The sequence below is a fragment of the Mandrillus leucophaeus genome, unplaced genomic scaffold (genome assembly GCF_000951045.1).
Source record: "Mandrillus leucophaeus isolate KB7577 unplaced genomic scaffold, Mleu.le_1.0 Scaffold154, whole genome shotgun sequence".
In the NCBI taxonomy this organism is placed as follows: domain Eukaryota; kingdom Metazoa; phylum Chordata; class Mammalia; order Primates; family Cercopithecidae; genus Mandrillus; species Mandrillus leucophaeus.
The window spans coordinates 3,621,086-3,637,138 of NW_012101521.1; the positions used below are offsets into that span (position 1 = coordinate 3,621,086).

Consider the following 16,053-nt stretch of genomic DNA (forward strand, 5'->3'; position numbering starts at 1 on the left):
CATGCACCAGCCTTATAGCAGCAACTACCAGAATCTCCAACAGATTCTATCAAAGACTCAGATGTTCTGACCTTTGCAGTTTCTAGTAATGGGATTTCTGAAAGCAGAAGATGACAGGGCCAGGTGCACTAGAATCTGTCTCTTCCCCAGGGGTGCCGCCCTGTGCTCTCACCAAGGGGCTGTGACCCTGACTGTGGCAATGTGAGTCCAGGCAGCAAATGATGCTTGAGAACTTACTGTGTGCCAGGCCAGGTGAGAGAAAAGGGGGAAGACAGTGCTGGGCGGGCAGGCAGGCCACCACGCACAGTATCGCGGGGCTGCCCTGGGGCACGGTGATGATGGGGTACCTTGAAGGTGTAGTCTTTGTACAAGGAGAGGGTTGTTCCTTCTGACAGGGTGGGCAGTGAGTACACTGGAGGTGGCTTTGCACAGCTATTGTCAGTTTACTGTCTCTCAGGTCCTGAAGCCCTTGTCACTATCCACACTGAGACACGCTGCATTCCTTCGGCTGTTTCTCCCACGATATGCAGGGTGCTGAGCTGTGTCAGTGGAGTGCACTGAGGGGCACTGAGGAGGCAGGAGACCTCCTGGGTCAGTGATGGCTGAGGACATCCAGAGGCCTGCCCAGCCACGGGCCCAGAGCACTGTCCCGTTGCCACCTTGCAGTCTCGGCCTGGTGATGATCTTCCCACATCCTTCTCTACATGGAAACCAGAGCCCCCACACTCCCAAGGCCTCCTGCCTGGGCAGGTGCCTGGACTCCCTGGCACCCATCACTGCTGGAAGCTGATGGCTGCTCTCCTGCCCACACTCAGGGGGCTACCACTTGCCAGCAACTCCAGACTGGCTCTGGCCTGGTCAAACAGTGGACATATCTCTGTGTCCTGTGGGCTGAACCACACCTCCTCCCATGTTCATTCTTTACTGGGTACACTCCCTCAGCCCTAGAGAACCACACAGCTTCCCTATATCTTACAATTACTTGCTTCTCATAGGTAATAGCTCTCTATACTGAACGTTGTGGTTTCTGTCTCCAGATGGACCCAGAGGATGAAAAGCTGTGTCCAGTGGCCCGGGAAGGGATGCTGCATGCTGGGGAAAGAATAAGGGTTCTGGGGGGAGGCCCTGCCACAGAGTCTGGGGCAGCCTGCCAAGTCAGGGTGCTCCCAGCATCTGGAACTGCTAGATAGGAGGCGAGGGGTGAGAAACTAGTAGGGTTGGGGGTAGGGGATCTGAGCACTCCAACAAGACACTAACCTCTCTGCACCTTGGTTTCCAAACCCACAGGACAGCACTAACATGCATTCCTCACAGGCCTATGAGGCCAAGGTAGCTGCACAGTGGGTAAAGCATCTAGCCCCATGCCTGGCACTGGTGTGCACTCCAGACATATTGGTCAAATGCGAATTTACAACTGTCTTCAGTGCTTGGAATAAGGTGACACCGCCCCTATTATTTATACTATTCTTTTCTTCTGGTCCATAATCATTTTTCCAGTATTACTCATTCCCTTTCTCTCTGGTGTTTAGAAACATTCTGTGGCTAAAACAGACAAATGGTTTCTCTGGAACATCCAGCTCCGAATTTTAACCCAGAAACTATGAGAGACAGATGTTGTCACATTCCCCTCACCTCATCTCCACGTCACTAAGGCTATCATCCACACCTACTTACTGAACCACCACCAAGCAGTTACCCTGAAGTCCAGTTTCCAAGCCCACAGTTCTCCCAGGCAACCCCCAGTGGATCCCGAATATGTCATTGGGTGGTGAATTCTAATTGGATTGCCGTTTCGGTCAGTGGGGACCTTCTGTATATGCCCTGGTGAGTAGAGGTCTTGAGCTCTTCAGAAGGCACTCATAGCGAATGTTATGTTGATCATGTCCTAATCTGGAGTTTAAGAAAGACGTGCTCCCTGTGTATCGCCAAGGTTAGAGGATCTACAGGTGACCCCCACAGGGCACCGGGGAGTTTCCTTTTTACTGGCAGACACAGCAGACCTCTCAGGGGTTCACAGTATCAAAGGCCAGAGGAATGAAAATCTCTGATCACCATGGGGGAGAGAAAGAAAATGCCTGGGTCCATGAGCTTTCAGACTGATTAGATTTGGGATGAAATGGACTTTACTGTCTACAGTAAGGATTCCAGAGGCAAAGGGCTGCAGGGTATCCAGATACCCCAGAACTGTGTATAGGGCTTCAAATTTTTTTCTGACTCATATTTTTGATGGAATAAATTTATCAAACAGAACTGTTTAAGGTAGAGGAACCCTTTCTGTGATGCTTCTGGGAAATCCTGTCATCATGGGTAGATACATACAGTTTCGGCAAAGATCACACACCTCCTGGAAATCACCCTCAACCATGACTGAAGCCTACCAAGACTGTAGATACTGTATTCCAGCCAGAAATAGAAAAGTGAACATTCAACCCATTCAACTGTATGCTTTGGCCAAACAACAGCCCACATGTTTGCCTGAAGAACCTAAGAAGGTATTGGAGAAACGTGACCCAATGGCCAGCAAGAGCCAGAAGGGCTTGCCTGAAACCCAGGGTCCAACATCAGCCAAATCAGCTTGAAGGGACTGTTCAAGCTGCAGGAGCCTCTGTGCAGTGGGCAGGGTTGGCAGGGCGGAGGGGAGCCTCTCTCTCTATCTTGGCTGACCTGGTAAAAATGATCCCTCCACCCTTAGTGGCAGAAGATCCTGACCTGCCTGGAACCTGCCAGGGTAAGGCTAAGATGGCTGCTTGTTAAACACCAGCTAGAATAGAGCCAGCACCCAGATGACACTCACGTAACAGCAGCCATCCAGGTGAGAATACTACTTACCACGTAAGAGCTTGCTGGTTATCCTGGGTGCTGCCACCACTGGTTTTAGTCATACAGACAGCTTGCAAGTAATTGCCTCCATTTTTCCTCCTCCTAATCAGTTGTGAAAATGCTTGTTGTCCTTGGGTGACGTCTGTCCTCATTTGAATATCACTACAGATGTCTCAATCAGAAATCAATTAGACAGCCTGGTGGTGGGGCTGCCAGTCTCAAGGGCCTCATCCTCTACCTCATACTGGAATCTAGGTCTGATTGTTTCTAAAGACAAAAATTCCCTGGCTATACCCAAGCCCCCCAATCTATTTAGAAAACAGGCAGCCACGTGGTCAGTCTCATTCCTGTTGCATCTGTTCTAGGAGAAGCCGACTTATCCTGCTACCTGATTTTGCAAGGGGTATTTTACAAAACACAAGGGAGTCCTTTCCCCCAGGGCAGTGATTACAGTCATGACCCAACCAAGGCCAAGCCACTCTCACGGCAGAGCCCTCGGCAAAGCTAGATGCCTGCTTTCACTCTTAGATGAGAAGTCTCAGCTCCAAGCACTGAGCTCCAGTGCTTGGAAAGCAGTTCAGCAAGCTAACAGACATAAAGAAGTTTTGAATAAGTTTCTAGGATTATAAACAGGTGACTCCACACTTTGTGAATCACAAGCCAACGTGAATGAGATGTCCTTTTTTTCCTGATCAAAGTAATTTGCTCTTGCTACCTGCCCTAGAACCTTGGTTTTTAAATTTAAATACAGGAAACAGGGAATTTAAATAAAGGGAAATAAAAATAAGGATAACAGAGACTCTATAACTAGAGTAAACTCCAAGGATCCAAAAAGATCCCCAAATCTGAACCTTTGAAGAGTAACTTGACCAAACCTAAGGTATTCCTCAAATCTAGTTCCTTGATTATAGCAGCTGCTGGCTCTGGACGAAGGCCCCAACTGAAAACTGAGGGGTGATTTGGGATCTGAGTGGACGAGTGGCTTTGCCTACAGCAGCTCTGCCGAGTCCTGCCACAAGTTTGCTGCTGAGGGAAGGACACTGGAGAGAACTCTGAGGCAGCCTTGTGCCTTGGGGTGGTGGGGACAGGACTGGTCCAGATCAGTCCAGGGCAAGAAGCAGGGAAGTCCAGGTCAGAGACATGGGTTACTATCCTTCACTCTAATTTAATTAAAAACTAATGCTACAGACACAAACACGTCCCAGTAGTCCCTTTCATGCTAAACACTTGTAACTTTTCTTTCATGACATTTTCTCCTTTGGGGACCACATAGGATCTGATTTAATGTTTGATGATGGCTCATGTGCAAATGCAACTGGGCCCTCCTCAAAGATAAGTGGACATGCTCGCCCCATCCTGACAGCAAAGAACAGCGTGGTTCCAGGAAACAGCCACGACAATGTTTCCCTTAAGCCAAATTAAATCACATACTGGTGTAAGGCCTATGGTAAAATATTATTCTGTTCCACTTTTCATACTGTCTGACCTAGTCCCTTAGCAATAGGACTGCGGCTAAACAAAGGCAGTTGTTCAAATAATTATATGCCCCATGTGAAGAGGCTAATCGTTTTAGTCTTCAAGTGTCAGTGATTCACAACCCTGGACTTCTGGCTTTGATGTGTATTCTTGCTGAAAATGTGAAGAAGGGTCTTACTCTGCCTGGCAGCTGACAGCGGCAGATCTGGAGCCGGCTGGCGGTATCATATCGCCCTCTTGTGGCCTCTGGAGCAGTGTGGGGGTGCTTGCCACCAGAAGCGGGAGAATGATCCAGGCCTCCTCCTCCACCTGGGCAGTGCAGGTGATGAGTGCCGGGCCCTCCAGAGATGACAGGGTCACTGAGGCTGACCTGCCACAATTCAGCATGGCCCACTGGCTCGGGTGCTGGCCTCCATCACCACCCTTAGCAGTCTGTGAGTGACCAGACATGAGAACACTGGCCCCTGGCCCAGATTTTCACCTGTCTTCCCCAGGTTTAGGATAGTGTATGCCTGGCACAAGTCAGTAAATATCTGTTGAATGAATGAATAAAACTGGGATGGAGACGACTCCTAATTAGACTTCAACTTTTCAGTTAAGTGTTTTTACTGATACACAATGGATCATTTTAGTTAGAAAAGGAACAGTGCTTGCTCTGATGATTTACTTTAATACCTTTAAAAAGGTTTCACTCTGTCTCATGTAAAGCAGCCAAACTCCTTCCCCTGCGTTCAAATACCTGACTCACAAAAGATTGTATTTGTAGATATCAGGAACTAAGGATGTGCTTTCCAACTGTATGCCTCACCCTCAAGATAAGACTGCAGCCTGCGGGTGGGTTCAGGGGCCCCATCGCATTCTCCACACAAACAGCTCTGAAGGCAGCAGAAACTCAGGGTGCTGCTGGCAGCATTTCATTTTTTGAAATGCTGGTGACACGTCTTTTTCCTTTTCCTAGTGTACAAAGGCATTATTCTGATCATTGTTCTAACTTGTTTGAGGCTTAAGTCCATAATCTTCCCCCTTCCTAGCACCCCTACAGGAAAATTAGGTTGTCCCAAAGCCAGCTACCACTAATCCTGATAGCATCTTTATATTCTTTAAGTCATGGGAAAGTCCGCAGGGAGAAAAATTCTAAAACACATGGTACAGCCTTTATACACTCAGAGGACCCCCTTCCAGGATGACCTGTGGCGCTGGGGAAGCACTGGGATGGGTCAAGGCAGAGCCACCTCCTGCCCTCCACCTCTTCGCGGCCTCCACCAAGTCGATTTCTGCCTCAAGTACAGAGCCCCCACAATAGTCGCCGCCTTCACCTGGCTCAGTGTGGACACCTCAGCCAGTGAAACCATGCTCGGGGTGGGGCCTGCAGGCGTGTTGACTGGACCATGCCCCCACCCTGAAATCACTGTGCTGGCTGGCAGAGGCAGGGAGCTCACTAGATTCAAAGCTCCTCGAGAACAGGCCCAGTTCCTTCCTTCTGCTTCATCCTCTTGGGAAAGGCCCCAGGTTCAACCCAAGAGTGGCCATGAAAAGCCTATTGGCTGATTTCTAAGTTGGCTCTTCTGCTTTCTATGCCAAACTAGACCCAAAATGCAATGCCGCTTTGGACCCCATACCATTCCAGAAAATTTACTGACCACCAATGTGTACCAGGCCCTGTGACAGCTGCTGGGGACACAGACATGAGGGGCAGTCCTTGCCTTCAGGGACTGTAGGGTGGGCAGCAAGCACAGAGCTAAGTCCTGAGTCCAATCAGACACAGGTGCCTCTCTGTATCCCTAGGGGATTATTCCAGGACACCCCTCAGATACCAAAATCCTCAGATGCTTAAGTCCTTGGTATAAAATGACATGGTGTTTCCATTAACCTTCATACATCCTCCTGTATACTTTAAATCATCTGTAGATTATTTATAATTTAGATTACCTAACAGAATGCCTACATATCACTTCATTCACATGGATTCAGTGTAGTAGTCAGCATGAAGCAAATTCAAGCTTTGCTTTTCATAACTTTGGGGAATTAAAAAATATATATTTTCACTGGGCGTCGTAGTTCACGCCTGTAATGCCACCACTTTGGGAAGCCAAAGCCAATGGATCGCCTGAGCCCAGGAGTTTGAAAATAGCTTGGGCAACATGGTGAAACCCTGTCCCTGCAAAAAATGTAAAAATCAGCTGGGCGTGGTGGTGCACACCTGTAGTCCCAGCTACTCAGGAGGCTGAGGTCGGGGGAGTGCTTGAGCCTGGGAGGTCGAGGCTGCAGTGAGCTATGATCACTGCCACTGCATTCAAGCCTAGGGGACAGAGCAAGACTCTGTCTCAAAATTATATATGTATGTTTTCAATCTGTGGTTGAAACCATAGATAAGGAACCCATGGATATGGAGGGCTGATTGTCTTAGGTACCATAAAAAACATCCAGGTATGCCAGGGGCCCAGTGGTGGGGAGGGGAATGAAGGGGTCCAGGAAGGTAAGGAGAAGAGGCAAGGAAGGTTTCAAAGAGGAGGTGACATGGCAGCTAGGCCAGAGAGATGAGAGGAGCCTGCCAGCCCCAGATGACCTAAGCCTTATGGGGGCAGAGGTGGCAGTCACAGCCAGTCTCCATCTTTACCCTCTGCTTCCCTCCTGGTCCCCAAACACCAATGCAACATTAATGGAGCAAGTAATCTGGGGACCTGAATGCAAAAGGAGAAATGCAAAGGGAGACAGGCAAAGGCCTCAGAAGGCCCAAGTGGGTAAAGAATGGACAGTCCAAACACCCTTCAGAGGAGCGGGGATCCCTGGGAAATGCAGGCCTCAGGGCAAGCAGGAGGGAAGGCCGGTAGTAAGTCACTAAAATGGTTTGCATGACAGTCAATAGCAGTAAAGAAAACTTGGAAAAGCAAGGGAGCTAGGTTTGTATTTCTTCCTCCAAGGTAGGGCACATAAATCAGGGTAAGTGATTATGGTATCTGAGAAGCTTTAAGCGGCATTCTCTGCAGTTTTGGTCATCTCATTAAAAGGAGGACACAGGAGAGGGTCATAACCCTAACAAGGGAAGGACAACCAAGCACGTGCAAGGACTGCAAGAATGTGCATGCAAGGATGCAATCGGATCCGGGAGGCCCAGGAGCACAGGAAAGGCCTGGAGGGACAGTGGCAGTGACCTGGCACTCAGAAGAGGGATCTGGGCACAAGAAGGCACTGCTCGCCAGGCACACATTCACTGCTGCTGCTGCCTCAGGTGCTTTATGCACCTTTGTGTTTTTTTTGAGACACGGTTGAGTTCTGTCACCCAGGCTGGAATGCAGTGGTACGATCATGGCTCATTGCAACCTTGATCTCCTAGGCTCAAGAGATCCTCCTACCTCAGCCTCCTGAGTAGCTGGGACTACAGTTGTGCACCATCATGCCTGGCTAATTTTTGGAATTTTTGTAGAGATGAAGTCTCGCTATGTTGCCCAGGCTAGTCTCGAACTCCTGGGCTCAAGTGATTGCCCGGCTCGGCCTCCCAAAGTGCTGGGATTACAATCAAGAGCCACTGTGCCTGGCCAGGTGCTTTACACATTTGTCTAACCTGCTCCAACCTGTTGCATTGGGTGCTATCATCCTCATTTTCTAATGAGGAAACAGATACTCTAGGAGAGGAAGCAGCTTTGCCACTGTCACCCAGCCAGAAAAGGGCAGGGCCAAATGCAAATCCAGCTCTGCTGGTTCCCAAAGGCTCTGTGCTTTCCACCACACCCTGTCTCTGCAAGCCAGAGAACGTCCAGAGGGCACTGGCAGGTAGTGCAGCCTCCTGACAAATATTAGGCAAGACACATCCTTGGAAGGCCAGGCAGGGAAAGGTATAGGCATTTTCTGGGGACAAAGAAATCATTGTGCAGATGTGGTTTCCTGGGGATACATTTCACCTCCGTCATCTGGCTAGAGCAGAAGAGAGAGCTTCTGAAGGCCACCCCAACAGCTGTGAGACAAATCTCCCACCTGGCTGCAGACTGCTGAGAAGGGGCCATGCAGCCTGGCTAACAGCAGCCTGCTCGCCTACTGCAGGCTCCCTGGGCTTTTCTAACACTCTATGCAAAGGCATCTGATGGACTAACCATTGGGATTTGCAAAGATCCTGAGCCCTCCGGCACTCTCCGCTCAGTCAGAGGGCCGTGTCTGAATTAAAAAGTGATGTGCAAAGACCAGGGCAGATGAATACACACCACAGAAAACCTGTCTGTGGCAGATTATGCAAGGGTGTCTTTAACATTAGACTCTATGGTGGAGTCAGTGATTCCCAACAATATCTGAGGCTGAGGGAAAGAGGGAGGTGGGAATTGATTCTCTGAGACTCCATCTCACCAGAAAGCATAGCCCTGGCTTGAAGTTGCTCAGACAAGATTCTAGGATGAGAGGTAGGGAGGTGGAGAAGCATTCATTCCTAGTAGGGTGCGGGCACAAGGTGCAAAGAAGCCCTCTGGGAAGGGCACAGCCATGGCCACATCCCCGAGGTGTCTGCTAGGTGGGAAAGGGCAGCCTCAGCCTCACACTGATGCACAGCCCCTACTGACAACTCCTTAGATGTGCACCTGTACCTCCCTGAGCCGCACCATCACTCTGTTGGACAGGCTGGGAAGGGAGCATCATTTCATTTTGTACATGAGGTCACTGAGGCTGAATGTACCTGGCTTGTAGGGAGCAGAGCTAGCGCTTGAACCCAGATTTGCAACTTGAATCTCAAGGCCTCATCCACTACCTACCTACCACCCACCCAACCAACCAACCAACCAAGTCTGTGCTCCATCTTATTTTTCAAATGCTCACTGAGAAGCTGGACAGAGCAGACTTGTGTTCTGGAAAGCCTCCATTGTCTCGGGAGCCCATTTTGGTGTCTAAGATACATGTGGGCACTGACTGGTAACCGATGTGTTTCGACGCAGAGGAGCCTCGTGCTCCCAGGAGGTGCTTACCCCTTCCATGGGTGCGATGAGCAGGTCATACAGGGCACGGAGCGGGGGCTTGGCGAACGAGTTCTGCCTCCTGGGAAGAGAGGAGGTCCCGTCCTGGGTCGGTGACACAGTGTTACTGAACAGGCTCGTCATGCTCTGGCAGCTCCTGGGGAGGGAAGGGCCAAGGGATCAATCAGGGCCACTCAGACAGGCAGACTCACCCTGGCCCTCCCAGCCATGCCCCTGTATGGAAGACAGGCTGAGGCTTCACAGCAGCACCCCCGCCAGCCTCCCTCCCAGCTCTGTTCCCTTCTCTGTCCTTTCAGGTAATTTTCACACTACAGTGAGCACTGTCAGAAACCGCAGGGTAAACCAGCTGCACACAACAGCTTACATTTCTATGGAGTTTTTCTACATAATCAAATGTCCCTAAGTGCTGTTCAAAGGATTTAATTACATCCTGTGTGGTGCAATTGTGTGCAGGCAAACGTGAGGACCATTAGGAATCAGCGACAGCCACCAAGCTGATGAGGACAGTGCCCCAATGCCAATTAATTTACCATGTGAGGGCTGCAGACAGGACAAAGAGCATGTTGGCCCCCACCCTGGGCTCAGAGCAACCGCTGAGCACCCACCTGAGCCCCAGCATGGGCTCTGTGGCAAGGCAGTAGAAACCCCTGGCCCCATGGCCTCATTGGAAGATGCTATGACCAGGCAGCAGCTGCAGAGTGGGTTGGTTTCAGTACGGCTGTGTAGTTTTGTTTTGCTTTTAAATTTCTGTTCCAATGTTTCCAGGCATAGTTTTATTAATACTAAAGCATTTTCAACCCCAAGTACCCCAAGTTTCATACTTCCAACATGGGATGACAGCATTCACTGATTCATTCATTCATTCACTCATTCATTTGGAAAATTTTCCCTAAGCGCTGGCTGTCTGCCAGGCACTGGCATAGTCTCTGGGAACCTACAGAGGATAAAATGCACAAATGAGCAGAAGAGGTACAGGGAGGGGAAATTAGTCCCTTTCCAATGCAGCAACAGCTGCCCACATGCATCCTCTCAGCACCTGCCCTGTGGCCTGGCCACTGTGACCGCAGCACAGCCATTGGTGACATTCTATGCCTGACTATTGGACGGTGATTTTTTTCTTTTTTCTTTTTCTTTTTTTGAAACAGACAAGGTATCATCCTTCCTGTAGGAGATAGCTTTAAAAAAAAAAAAAAAAAAAGACAAGGTATTGCTCTGTAGCCCAAGCTGGAGTGCATTGTGGTGCAAACATAGCTCACTGCAGCCTCAACCTCCTGGGCTCAAGTGCTCCTCCTACCTCAGCCTCCTGAGGAGTTGGGTCCACAGGTGTGTACCACGACACCAAGCTAATTTGTAATTTTTTTTTTTAGAGATGGGGTCTCACTGTGTTACCCAGGCTGGTCTTGAACTCCTGGGCTCAAGCAATCCTGCCACCTTGGCCTCCCAAAGTGTTGGGATTACAGACGTAAGACACCACACCCCACCATCAGTGATCTCTTAACCTTGATTTAGACACTATGCATAGTTCAAGAGTTTCTGCTACATATTCTAGGACCCTTAAGGGCAAAGACCATGCCTTAAACCAGATACACTGCTGAGGTTCAGTAGGTACTCTGGCTACTGGTAATGATAGCAACTAGACTGTTGCCCAAGAAAAACACAGAAGGCTGCTCCTCTCTGCTGGTCCAGGCCAGGAGCTGTGACATCAAAATAAATTATTTGAAAGATTCAGCGGTGTGTTTTCCAGGTAAGATCTCTACCCCTAGCTCTCTCCCACTCCTCCCAGTGATCTTGGCAATGCACCACTTGACCTAAATTCTAGGGTTGTGCCAAGCCAAGCTCTCAGCATCCTCAGCCTCCAGCCTGGTGCCTGTGAGAGAAAAGCAGAGCAGCAGGACTTGGAGGGCCAGGGAGCCCACTCACGTCCGCTCCCTGGCCTCACTCACTCTGGAAACGTGTAATTACAAGTGATTAGGGCTGCAGCATGTCTTTGCCATCAAAGCCAGTGAAGCACAGATAACCCTGGAGTGACACTCAGAGGCTCACTTAATTCCACAGAATACACTGCAAAGAGCAATTCTCCCCTCAAGGAGAGATTACCAAATTGCTCTCCTGAGGAGACGCTTTGGCATAACACACGGTGTCTGTCACGGCACTGTTTGTTACCCCACACACGTGTTCTCAGCAGACAGGGAACACGGCCCCGAAGAGCCTAGGCTGCCATCCAGACAGCAGACGGGCAGCAGCAGGAGCACTAGGTGCCCTCTTCCTGTGCACTTCATGTTTCACAATCTAGATGATGGCCTGGACTGTGGGCTCAGGTAACCCCAACTTGAGGCTCCTGAGTCTGATCAGTCCAGCTGGGGGTGACTGGGGGAGTGCCATGCCCCCAGACAATGCTGTGGCCCAAGGTCCTCAAGATGACTGATGGGGACACTCCACAAACCTCAAGGCCCTTTAGCTTTGAACTAAAAAGGCTCCTACTAGAGAAAGACCCCAGCTCTAGGGAGTTCTCAGGACAGCCCCAGTTGTCCAGGGAGACCCAGGAGTTCCTTCAGCTGCTCCCAAACTTGGCTACTTACTCCAACAAATCAGAACCAAACACCCGGCCCATCTGACCCCTCCCTGAGGAGCACAAGATGTCAGGTTGGACAGTCCCTGGAGGTCTGGGCAGGGCACCCCTACTGGCAATGCTGAACTGCACAAGGAAGTGCCAGGGAAAGGCTAGAGTCTGATGCTAGCCAGCAATTCAAAAGAGGAAAATGTCTGAAGAAGTGGTGGACAGACCTGCTGAGCTTGAATCCCAACCTTGGGCACTGCTTCATGCCCTGCAATCAGGGGCAGTGTCACCTAGGGGCAGGGAGTGTGGGTCCTGGGGAGGATGGCTACAGTGCGTGGAGAGCCAGGTAAGGCTTGGGCATGTGAGCTAGAGACAGGCATGGGGCAGGAGGGCAGAGACCAGGCTGTGGATTCCAGGACCTAAGTGCTAATGGCGGTGGCATCTTTTTATTGAAAATGCCATGAGTGCCAGAGGCATCTAAGGGGCCCGGTGGTGCTAACCCATCCCACATATGTCACTGCCCATGATATGCCAGGCACCATGGGCCACAGGCCTTTGCCCTGGGTTCCAATGGAGGTGGGGCAGCACCGGGGACAAGCTGCTAACTCCCACTGCTGGTTGGGCTGAGATGAGGGAAGCCTCTTTGGGACAGCACCATTTGATCCGGGCCACAAGGGATGATTTGGTGGTACCCTGCCTGGACAAAGTGGAGGAGGCCATTCCAACAGAGGAACAACATAGAGAAATAGAGACTGGGGTGCTTGGGGCAGTGAGTGTGAGAAGTCATGCGGACAGAGGAGTGGGGATGCAGGTTGAAGAAGAAAGTGGGCCAGATGGGCCTGGGCAGAGGTTCTGGGGTTATATATGGGGAGAAGCAGTACCTCTTACCTCTTTAAACAACCAGGCTTGCCTGATCAGGAAGTTCCTCTCCCCAGGCTACCAGTTCTTTCCTAGGGGATGAGCATAAGGAGGCCACCTGTGTCTACACCCCTCCCCTGAGAACATTCCCCCCATCCCCAGGGCTGGGTTGCAAAGTAGCCATGATCAGACCATCCTCACCCTGGGCTAACTTCAGTTGGGAAGCCAGTCAGGAATCTTTGACCAGGGCTGGGAAACGCAGTCATTCAAGGCACCTGTCTGATCTGGGAATATTTCCTGGAAGACCCCCTCTGGGCACCTGGGTATGTGCCCAGGCAGTGCAGATTCTTCAAGAACCAGATCCTAATGGGGTGGTCAGGGCACCCAAGCTCCAGTGAAGGCTCTCCCTCTGAGTCTCAACTGAGCACCCCCTGCCTGGAACTTGACCTTGTTTTGCTCTCTCCAGGCCACCAAGCCCACCTGTGCCCCATTGACACTTGCTGACCTCTACCCCCTAGATGCCACATCAAGTGCTGGCTCTCAGCCTCCCACCCTGGCCCTTTTTGCAACCTGGCAGCTCACAGACCAACTATCTCTAGAGCAACAGCTCCTGGGCACTGACCCTAGCCAGCCCAGTCTCGGTGGGCCCAGCAGGACCTGGCCATGGGGCCCCTTGCACTCAGGCAGGGCAGCCCTTTGAGAATACCACTCTAATCTGCGCTGCTATTCAGTTGGGCGGCAGGGAGCACTTGTCCCTAGAGAGATCCTTTTCAAAATAAAAACAAAAGACTAGAAATAGTCAGTCAGTAATTATGAAACAACAAACAACAAACCAAAAAAACAACCAACCTGAACCATGATTTGAGGTCAAAGTAAATCCATCAAGACTTTCTCCCTGAGCAGGAGGCATCTGTGGCTAGCTGCCTGGCCCCACAGCAGCAGCCTTCACAGGCCTTCATCTGCTGGGCCCAGTGCTGCCTTCCTGCCCACGCCTCTTCCTTAGTAGCTCTTCAGGCAGCAGCTGCCTCTGGTTTCTCCACGCTAGTGGCCCTGGTCCACCTTGACAGCAGCCACATGTGGCTGGTCCCCACTAGGGAACTGCCCTGGGAGTGATATGCTCAGGGGCAGAGAATGGGAGTTGGGGGCTGGGGGGATGGCGGGCAGGAAAACAAGGCGGAGAGCTACTGATGGTCCCTTGAACCCTGGGAGCCCTCTGCTGGAGGTGCACATGGGGGGAGGTGTCAGGCTGCGACTCAGAGGACAGGATGTGGCAGGACACAGCCCCTCTCTGGTTGCATGGGTGGACCCGAGGTTTCCTTGCCTCCACCATCATTAGTGCTGCTGCTGCCTTGTGCAGACTGCTGGGAGCTGGTAGGGGTGAGTTCCCTTTCACATGTAGTTTCTGTTCTCACTGCAATAGTTAAAGCAACCTACTGCAGCTATCTTACTGGGATACCTCTGCCTAAAGATCTGCATAAAGATATATTCCCAACAGATCAAAACAGCAAAGCAGTCAGTTCCTTAGCCCTGAGCCTTACTGTTCACAGCTGGGAGTGGACCACCCACAGGTCGCCAAAGAGCTGTGACTCTGGCAAAGAATGTCACTTTCTACTTCCCTCTTTTTCTTGCTGGTAAAATAAAGGGTTGGGCTAAAGTTCTTGTAGGGCCTCTTCTAGGGTTGCTGTTTTTTTTTTAATTTTTTTTTTTTTTTTAACTGATGATCAATCCAACCAGAACTTCTAGTTTTAGAAATGAAAAATTTCCTCTATCTAGGCAAGCCTTCAACCCCTCTGCTGAGCCTCAGCCCTTCCTGTGTTTCCCCTGCGTGGGCATCAGGCATGGGACAGTTAGGGTGCAGGCTCAGCTTTCTGGTGTTGTAATCTGCCTGGGAGAGTTGGCACTGCTGATACATGTCCTTGTGGTGGTGTGGTTTTGGGCCTCAGAGTCACAGCTGGCTGGCAGCAGGCACCCCGGGCTCTGAGCCCCAGGTGGCAGAATGCTCACAGCGGCTGACAGGTGTGCACTGGAGTGTGAGGGATAACCTGCTCTCTGCCATCCACCTTCCTGCACTGTCACGACAACCTAGTCTTTCACTGCTTCATAGAAGAACGGCCACAGAGGGCCAGGGGCTCCTCAAGGCTGTGCTTTAGAGTATATATAGTATTGCTCTGATCTCCACAGGCCTTTCACCCTGGCTGACTTCTCTCTGTCTCAGCTTTCTGGGCTCTAGAGAACAGCGCTTTTCACTTGCTAGAATGGGAGCTTTGAAAGGGGTAGAAACATGCTTCCCACAGGGCAGGAGTGTGAACCGTGGCAGGGGCTGTGCTGCCGGTTTAGGAATGAAGGCAGGCCAGAGAAGAGCACACATGCACCCCTCTGCCGGCACAGCCAGGCCTACCACGGCAGCCTCACCGGCTCAGGGCCTGTGAGGTTATTCTTCCTCTTCAGATGAGGAACCAAGGACCAGAAAGAGCAAGAGATCTGCACAAAGCCACCAGGTTGGCAGGGCATCAGGCCTCCCACTTGGCAGGATAGGGGCTTTTGCTGTGCCCTCCCAGCCGCTGTGTTCCTAAAGGTGGTGTGATGGTGGGTGGCCCCTCCTGGAGGCTGCGACTCCAGGCTTCACAGCTGCACCACCCCGGGGCTCCAGCAGGTGGCACTGGCTCACTTTTCTCACAGCCCATGGCTGCCGGGACCCAGTTGGGCTAACAGCCTAGCTCTCAGCAGAGGATCTTCTCACCTCACACTGTCTTTATTATTCTTCAGATGATGTTTATTAACCTACTTCAGGAACATTTTCAGTTTCTCCAAAGCACACAATCTGTGTGGTGGTGGGAAAAGGAGAGGGCCCAGCATGCATGGAGAGAGAGGTGAAGCCACAGAGTGTCTGTGAAGAGTAGACAAGGGGCAGAGGGGTCGGGGCGTGGCTCTTGTCTCTGCAATGATGACAAATGCCAGCTGGGTTGGGCTGCCCTCATTGCTCATGAATCTCCCCTTCAGAGAGGATGAAGGAATCTACTCCCGAGGCAGGAGGAAGCCAGTGCACTGCTCACACTCCTTTGGGCAGTCTGCTGCAGCAGGGCCTGTGAGCGAGTATGAGCCTGCCCAGGTGAGCAGCTGCTCCCTGGCTTCCCATCCACACTCAGCTGAAAGGGAGTTAATTTATGGTGCAGACAGCAGCCTGGGCAAGTCCCCCCAACCCCCCAACACACACACACACACACACACACACACACACACGCATACACACACACGCACACAGCTTTCTCAGGCTCTCACACTCTAAGGTGGAGAGCGAAATGCACCCACTCTGCTTGGGCCAAACAAGCTCTTTTGGGCAGTTGGGACCCGATGGACCTCCCTGTGGAGTCTGCCCGCCCTGCCTTCTGC

General features: G+C 51.2%; 1 protein-coding gene across 1 annotated transcript in view; it reads right to left on the reverse strand.

The window, feature by feature from the left end:
• TTC28 (tetratricopeptide repeat domain 28) overlaps positions 1-16,053 on the reverse strand; it is a 178,195-nt gene that overhangs the window by 22,390 nt on the left and 139,752 nt on the right. Inside the window, exon 10 of the mRNA XM_011975368.1 lies at positions 9,240-9,384. Within this exon, the coding sequence (XP_011830758.1) occupies positions 9,240-9,384 (145 nt within the window). The remainder of the gene's footprint in view (positions 1-9,239; positions 9,385-16,053) is intronic.